Raw genomic sequence first — 9,027 nt, forward strand, 5'->3', positions numbered from 1 at the left:
TCGCTGGGTTTCTTGTTAGATGGTTAGAGCATCTGGTTCACACGATCATGAGCGTCCTTTGCAGACACTGTCTAGGCGCCACACATACACTTCAGTAGAGAACATACGGTTCCCAGAAAACCCACAGGTATAACATATCGAGTAGAGGAAACGGATGTAGGGGAGGGTTTGAGCCGAACTCGGATCGAATCCTCTTAGCGATTTTTAGATCTGCTTTACACAGCAGTCATGGAAAACACTGGACTGGTGCACTGTCGCAGAAATACATCACTCCAGTAACTAAAACATGTTAACATACAAAACGAAATTTGTACCGTTTCTGACGATACACGCGATTTTCCCTCCAGTCTGGGGGGAAAAAAAAATCACGATATTCACCAGCGAAAAACAATAATTTCTAAATTCTAGGCAGGAAAATCCCCAACAGCGGTGACTGAAACCGGAAGAGTATAGACATACGGTTGACAGAAAGAATAATCCTAAATTTTTTAAAGAAGTTCGTGTAACCTTTGTTAATGCTAATTGTATATTTTTCTTTTTAATGGACTGTTTGCGTTTATTTGTGCTCCTCACATTTAACTGAAATACGTTCAAAACCGGACAGGCGAGAGAAAAAGAAAATATCGAAACTACTCGTGTAGAAAATAGTAAACTGTTCTGGGCCTGGTTCCAAACTCCAACCCCAATAGGACACATGATTCATACTACTTCCAAAATATGAAATCGCCTAATGGATGATCCAGTTAGCCCCCCATTACGAAGACATAAAACAGTATTAAGTGGCAGCAGTCAAAATTATTACGTTGATGGATTATTTACATATTCGAAAACAGCCATAGGCGGATACATTCATAGCGTTGCTCGAGTTAATGCCAGGTTGGTAACTCTTCTCTTGTGAAGCTGTAAATTCAACTTCAGGATGTCAGTACAATATCAGTGCAGGCTCAAGTCGAGATCCTGTTATAAGTGGATTCTTATCTCAAGGTCATTGACTTCCAGTGTCGGTTACACACTAGGCCCACTTATAATCAAGGTCATTTCTCTCCCCTCCAGGATACATCGGGAATTGATGAAGGTCATCCAGGGGAACGACCTCCCGCTCCCTTCTCCCCCCCAGACCAATAGGATGGCTGGAACAATAGGACGCGAGCTCCCGTCACTCCTTTTGTTATACCTTTCGAATACAGCTGCCCCAGCCCAGTTCACCTGAGGTTTTATCTTCATACTGAGAAGATAATGGAGCACCAGCTGTGGTAGCAGCAGCAGCAGGAACTAGACAGCGCCCCTGCGCACAGGAAGGTTAAGATTTGAATCTGAAAAGAAATATCTAATAGTATTAGACAGTAAGTAACTAATAATTTTATAGGTATTACTATTGTTATTATAAAATAAATATAGATGCGATTATACTTATGTTTTGTCATTGTTCTAGAAATGCAAGATGCCCTTGAACTGGTGGTAGTGAAACTGCTGGACAAGGACCCGTACACACTGTTAGTCACATTGCCACAGCAGCAGATGGGTTTTCTGATTTCTGGTACTGTGTAACTAGCCATGCCGCTAAGCAGCCATCATCGTTCAGCTGCCTGAGCTGAAAGAACAGCAGGCCCATCAAGAGTCTTACTTTCACTAGCACATACAACTATACCACATGTGGACCTAATGTGTAAACGTGAGTCTGTGACTGAGCAAACCCTTTGCCATGGTTATTAAAGTTGAAAATGCGCAACGCATTGATTACTAAGTTCAATATTGATGATACAAGTGTGAATATCTGTGTAACATGATGTATTATGTAAAGATGACATGAGTCTGATCCATCCCACACTATGGATGACATTCAAGTGTTAGGAAGTAAAGCACCATAGTTGATGTGTGTGTCAAGGCCATGTTATAACTAACTTAACTGGCCACAAATAAATACTTAAAACAATCAAGTTTTATGAAATTGCTTGACATGTACTGTGCAATATCGATCGCCACTACAAGATTGTGCCACTGGCAGCCGTATGTATGAGCTGCTGTCTATGAGTTTGTAGACTGTTTGAGCAAAAATATTGTTACAATAAGCCAAGTGGAGCTGTGTATGAAGTCCTGTACGCCCCTTGTGTTACAGCTCGTAACTGTAGGAGCTGTCAAGACTGCAGAGGGCTAGGTCAGCAAAGAGAATTCGTATGTGGTTAATGCCGCCTGTCGGCTTGAACACCACACAATCCCTGTTTAAAGCCTACAGAGGGCAAGTGTTTTCAAAATGTTGTGTTCCCACTACGCAAAGGAAAAAATCATTATTATTTCCATCTTACAAACAACAGAGCGTAGTTTAATAGGTGGAGTCCCATCTGGCACCATGCATTCAGATCATAATGGCTATAGCAGGTCTCATACATAGAAAGAAGAACATTTTTAAATGCTTGACGCAGTAATTGAAATCTGTGTCACATAGGAGAGGTGTAAGCTGTGTATTTTTTTTTTTTTTTTTTTTGGTGGGGTTTAAGGGCGCTCAACTATTGAGGTCATTAGCGCACAGTCACTGTTGTTAGAGCACATGGAATCTAGTAAAACTCAAGGGGTGGGGGGGACACCAGAAAGACCTGACAAAGATGCAGATAAAATAAGCAAAAAGGTTAGATGTCTTTGGACAAGCCAGTCAAAGTTACAAAACGCAGAACACGAGCAGCTGCTCGAGCATCATCAGCTAAAATATACGGTAAAGTAGATGGCAGGGACAGGACAACACGAGATTGACTAAAGCGGGGACACGACAATAAAACATGGCGCACTGTTAATGCCTGACCACAAGGGCACTGCGGGGCTGTGTCACCGGAGAGCAGGTAGCGGTGGCTAAACCGGCAATGCCCAATCGGCAACCTGGTCAGAAGGACCTTCTCTCGCCGAGATGGTCGGGAGGAGGATGTCCAAGCAGTTGGGAGCGGTTTTACTGCCCGGAGCTTGTTTCCTTGGAGGGATGACCAAGCATCCCACCACAACGACACAAGCCTCTTACAAACATCCCCACGAACGTCAGATGACGGGACACAATGGGAGGCTGGCATCCGCAGCCTCATTCCCAGGCACTCCTAGATGTCCGGGAACCCACAGAAAGCTGACAGGAGAACCATTATCAGCGAAAGAATGGAGGGACTGCTGTATCCGTTGAACCAAGGGATGGACCGGATAGGGAGCTCCAAGGCTCTGAAGAGCACTGAGTGAGTCAGAGCAGAGTACACACGATGAAGGGCGGTGGCGGCGGGCATACTGAACGGCCTGATGGAGAGCAAAAAGCTCGGCCGTAAAGCTGGAACATTGGTCGAGGAGCCGGTATTTAAAGGTGGCAGCCCCAACGACAAAGGCACAGCTGACACCATCATCAGTTTTGGAGCCATCGGTGTAAATAAAGGTGTGACTGGCAAGTCGGGCACGAAGTTCGACAAACCGTGACCAATACACAGCAGCCAGAGTACCCTCCTTCGGGAGTGAGCTGAGGTCGAGATAAATATGAACCGGAGCCTGGAGCCAAGGTGGTGTCGGGCTCTCACCCTCTCTGAAGGTGGTAGGGAGGGCAAAATCCAATTGTCGAAGAAGGCGACGGAAGCGGACTCCGGGGGGCAGCAGGGCAAACACATACAACCCGTACTGACGGTCGAGAGAATCGGCGAAGGACTGGTAAGAGGGGTGGTCGGGCATAGACAACAGCCGGCAGGCATACCGACAAAGCAGTACGTCACGCTGGTAGGTCAATGGTTATTCGGCAGCTTCAGCATAAAGACTCTCGACAGGACTAGTGTAGAAGGCTCTGGTCGCAAGACGTAACCCCCGATGGTGGATGGAGTTGAGGCGGCGTAAGTGGGATGGCCGAGCAGACGAATAGACGAAGCACCCATAATTCAGCTTCAATCGGACTATGGACTGATACAAGCGAAGCAGGACAGTGCGATCCGCTCCCCAAGATGAACCACTAAGAACTCTGAGGACATTAAGGGAACATGTAGAACGGGCCGCCAAATAAGAGACATGCGGAGACCAACACAGTTTCCTGTCCAACGTGAGCCCTAGAAACTTAGGTGTTTCCACGAATGGGAGAACAACGGGACCGAGATGTAAGGATGGTGGAAGGAACGCTTTATATCGCCAAAAGTTGATACAAACCGTCTTCTCTTCAGAGAACCGGAAGCCATTTGCCACGCTCCGTGAGTATAGGCTGTCTAGACAACGCTGAAGGCAGCGCTCCAGGAGGCATGTTCTCTGAGCACTGCAGTAGATCGCGAAGTCATCGACATCCATAATTGGATTGATCGCGATGGCAAAAAGGGCTACGCTGAAGACGGAGCCCTGAGGCACTCTGTTCTCCTGGAGGAAGACGTCGGACAATACGGAACTCACACGTACCCTAAACTTTCGATCCGTTAAAAAGGAATCAATAAAAAGGGGCAGGCGACCGCGTAGGCCCCACCTGTGCATAGTGCGGAGGATACCTCCTCTCCAACAGGTATCGTAAGCCTTCTCCAAATCGAAGAACATGGCTACCGTTTGGCGCCTTCGCAAAAAGTTGTTCATGATGAATGTCGACAAGGTCACAAGGTGGTCAACAGCGGAGCGGCGGCGACGAAATCCGCATTGGACATTGGTAAGTAGCCGTCGAGATTCAAGAATCCAAACTAACCGAGCATGAACCATATGCTCCATCACCTTACAGACACAGCTTGTAAGATAAATGGGACGGTAACTAGAAGGAAGGTGTCTATCCTTCCCGGGTTTGGGTATAGGAACAACGACGGCGTCACGCCAACGCATGGGGACCTGACCTTCGGTCCAGACGCGATTGTAGGTACGAAGAAGGAAGCTTTTGCCCGCCAGAGAAAGGTGTGCCAGCATCTGAACGTAAATGGCATCTGGCCCCGGAGCAGAGGACCGGGACAGTGCAAGCGCATGTTCGAGTTCCCGCATAGTAAAGGGGGCATTATAAGTTTCCAGATTCAGCGAGTGGAAGGAAGGTCGCCGACCCTCTTCTGCCTCATTCCTGGGAAGGAAGGCAGGGTGGCAATGGGCGGAGCTTGAAACCTCCGCGAAAAACCGGCCGAAGGCGTTGGAGACAGCCACAGGACCAAGGAGGACCTCATTACCTGAGGTCAGGCCAGGTACCGAGGAGTGGGCCTTAATGCCCGACAGCCGGCGCAGGCCACCCCATACGACAGAAGAGGGAGTAAAACTGTTAAAGGAGCTGGTGAAAGAGGCCCAACAAGCTTTTTTGCTGTCTTTGATGACTCTACGGCATTGTGCTCCGAGTCGTTTGTATCCGATACAATTCCCCAACGTAGGATGGCGGCGAAAGGTGCATAAAGCACGTCGTGGAGCACGGATAGCGTCTCTACAAGCCTCGTTCCACCAGGGGACGGAAACGCGACGTGAAGAAGAGGTAGTACGAGGAATGGAACCTTCGGCAGCATTGATGATAACAGCCGTGAGGTATTCGACCTGACTGTCACAACTGGGAAAATCATGGTCCGGAAAGGTCGCCAGGGAGGAGTAAAGTCCCCAGTCAGCTTTCGCTATGTTCCAGCTCGAAGGACGTGGGGATGGGGTGTGGTGCAGGAGACGAACGACACAGGGGAAGTGGTCGCTCGAATAGGTGTCAGAAAGGACATACCACTCGAACCGACAGGCAAGAGTGGTAGAACAGATCGAGAGGTCCAAGTGGGAGTAGATATGAGTAGAGTCCGAGAGGAAAGTCGGGGAGCCAGTATTGAGGCAGACAAGATTGAGATGGTTGAAGACATCCGCCAAGAGTGAGCCTCTTTGACAGGATGCAGGAGAGCCCCAAAGGGGATGATGGGCATTGAAGTCGTCAAACAATAAAAACGGCGGGGGAAGCTGAACAGTCAGGTGCATCATGTCAGCCCAACTAACAGTGGATGACGATGGAGTGTAGATGGTACAAACTGAAAACGTAAAAGCAGAAAGAGTAATACGGACAGCTATTGCTTGGAGAGGGGTGGTCAATGGGATGGGATGGTAATAGACATCGTCCTGAACGAGCAACATGACCCCACCATGAGCTGGGACACCGTCCACAGGGGTGAGGTCATACCGCTCCGAGCGCAACTTGGTTTCCTGGAGACCAAGGACGAGCGGACAGTGCAGGCGGAGGAGCAGGTGTAATTCCTCCCGATTAGATCAAATACCTCTTATGTTCCAATGTAACAAGGCCATCGCTAGTCAAGAAAGAGGGGGAACGAGACGGGGGAAGAGCTGGTCACCTCGATGGCCGCAGAGGGCCAGGTTTCGAGGGAACAACGCTACAACCGGCAGGAGGCGGATCCTGTTCCATCGAGTCGTCGCCAGCTGCGGCCACTGTCCCTGGTTGTGTAGTAGGGGCAGCATCATTTGCCGACGAGAGGCCAGCTGAGCGCCTGGCAGCAGAGTGTCCCGGCGAAACTGAGGACGGCCGGGAGCAGCGACTCACGGATGGAGCGTCAGACGAAACGCGCCGGGGTGGAGAGGGGGATAGAGACTTCTTCTTGGAGGCCCTCTTGGAAGTCCGAGGAGGCACAGGGACGGTGGGCTGGACCCGAAGAAGGTCCTCACGCGTGGGGTCTGTTTTGGAACGCCGGACCTCGGAAGCCGGGGGTCCGGATCGTTTCCTCGATGGACGCCTGAGAAGAGGATCGCTTCTCAGGCGGCGGGGGGGGGGGGGGGGGAGGAGGAGGAGGAGGAAGAGGAAGGGTGGCCCCTGGAGCAGAGGGGGCGGGGGCCTCGGTGGAGGAGGATTTGGACGGGAGGGATTTGGGAGGCAGAGGCAGAGACCCCGGATGGGGGGAGGAGGCGGAGGGGGGACAGGATAGGGGTGAGGATACCGCAGAAGGAGTGGACAAAACTGGGGCAAACGAAGTGGTCAACGGCACGGGATGGAGGCGGTCATACATCTTCCTGGCCTCAGAATAAGAGAGACGATCCAAAATTTTGAGTTCTTGTATCTTCTTCTCCTTCTGATATGCGGGGCAGTCTAACGATCTAGGCGAGTGGATGCCAGGACAATTAACGCACCGAGGTGGTGGCGTGCATGTATGTTCCTCACGAAGAGGACGTCCACAATCTCCACAAAGGGGCTCAGCCTCACACCGTGACTACATGTGCCCAAAGTGCAAACACCGAAAACAGCGCATAGGAGGCAGGACGTTAGGTCGCACTTTGCACTGGTAACACATCACCTTTACCTTCTCCGGGAGAACGTCCCCCTCGAAGGCGAGGATAAAGGCCCCAGTGTCGATGCGACGGTCTTTGGGGCCGTGCTGGACTCGCCGGACGATATGCACGCCTCGGCGCTCCAGGTTGGCCCTGAGCTCCTCATCAGATTGCAGCAGGAGGTCCCGATGAAAAATAATCCCCTGCGTCCTAATTAGTGCCAGATGCGGGACAATGGAGACTGGGATGTCCCCTAGGCAGTCGCATGCCTAAAGCGCCGCCGGCTGTGTGGCGGAGTTGGTCTTTATAGGAACGGACCCCGAACGCATCTTACTGAGAGCCTCGATTTCCTCGAAGATGTCCTCAATGTGCTGAACAAAGAACATGGGCTTGGAGGTGGCGAACGTCCCCCCATCAGTTCGAGAACAGACCAAATAGCGGGGGAAGTACTTCCCCGCAAGCCGGCGGCCCTGTCCCTCCTCCCAGGAAGTGGCCAAGGGGGAAAGGGCAGGAGAACCTGAACTAGAGACAGTACCTTTTTCTTTTGAAAGACTCGGCCACAGAACGACCTGATACGTGTTGACGTTTCATCTGCGAAACGTCCGCCCCGATACCACCCAGTCCAACCAGGGGCTCTCCCCACAGGCGCCACCCAGCCTCAGCAAGGGCCACCTGGCAGGATGACCATTGCCGGGAGTCCTGATGCCCCAAGGAGACGGGCACCTACTCCTTGGCCGACGTGGGGAGTGTGCAGCTCAGGTATCGGCAGTACGATCCCTGTGTTGTCAGGGGGCTACAACCTAGATGGTACATGACGACCGCACCACAACGGGCTGGCTACCATGCTGGATTTCTGGTGCCATGGAAAGTCCATCATGATCGTAGGTGCAGATGGGGACGCTCTATGGGCGTAACTTGTACAACCCAACAGGCGTTTAGGCCCAATTTGAGGAATAGTGGGTATGGTTACAACGCCAGTACAATGCTGAGTGCCAAGGTCTTAGTGCACTGAGGACCAGTGGTACACCACGTAAGGCGTCCTTCCCCAAAAGGCTCGTACTTCTGTAGAATTTTGAAAAATGGAGGTCAAACCCCAAGGGGGACCATCACATGGAAGGCCGAAACGGTTGAAACTCCTTTTAGTCACCTCTTACGACAGGCAGGAATACCTCGGGCCTATCCTTACCCCGGACCCGCAGGGGGGTGTAAGCTGTGTAGGAAGCAGATAACAGTCTACATCATTTAAACTGGTATATCTTTCAGTAAGTATCTTATATGTGATCAGAAGCACTTCACAAATATTTAATGATTTCGGCGACTTGAACAGTCAGTGGTAAGTTACTCATCGTCTTCTTCTAAGCCATAGTCCTCCAGCTCAAGTGTTGTAACATACTCAGGAATTCCAGAACACCTAGGTTCAGCCGTTTTCTTGAGTACACCAAAGTTGTGCAGTAAAAATCCTCCCTACAGCGAGATAATTGTCGGAATATCAGCGGATCTCACTCGCAATATACTCTCACTGCCGTCACTTAAGTTGATGAAAAGCACAGTCGCTCCACAGATGATCATTACCTTGTTCAGTTTGACAATGAACTAGCAATATTGGCCAACTTATTCCTCTCATACATAGTTTTTTATTCTTTAAAAGGTGCATGCACTATAGCAAAATAGGCACACAAATTGCGTTCGATGAATATTTCACCCTCTCATAAGAGAATTGGCAAAGGGCTAAGACGTCGAGGAGCATAGCAACAGCAGGTGATTTGAATAAGTTGCAGTCTGCAATAATAATGTTGTACAAATTTAACTACGATTTAAACAGCATGGGCTCCAAACACGTCTGTGTTG

The 9,027-nt window shown here is 50.1% G+C and overlaps 1 protein-coding gene across 1 annotated transcript in view; it reads left to right on the forward strand.

The window, feature by feature from the left end:
* The first annotated feature begins 1,434 nt into the window (after positions 1-1,434).
* The window catches only part of LOC124623102 (putative uncharacterized protein FLJ46204), an 11,111-nt gene continuing 3,518 nt past the window's right edge, over positions 1,435-9,027 (forward strand). Inside the window, exon 1 of the mRNA XM_047148893.1 lies at positions 1,435-1,537. Within this exon, the coding sequence (XP_047004849.1) occupies positions 1,435-1,537 (103 nt within the window). The remainder of the gene's footprint in view (positions 1,538-9,027) is intronic.

The sequence above is a fragment of the Schistocerca americana genome, chromosome 7 (assembly GCF_021461395.2).
Source record: "Schistocerca americana isolate TAMUIC-IGC-003095 chromosome 7, iqSchAmer2.1, whole genome shotgun sequence".
NCBI classification, from domain to species: domain Eukaryota; kingdom Metazoa; phylum Arthropoda; class Insecta; order Orthoptera; family Acrididae; genus Schistocerca; species Schistocerca americana.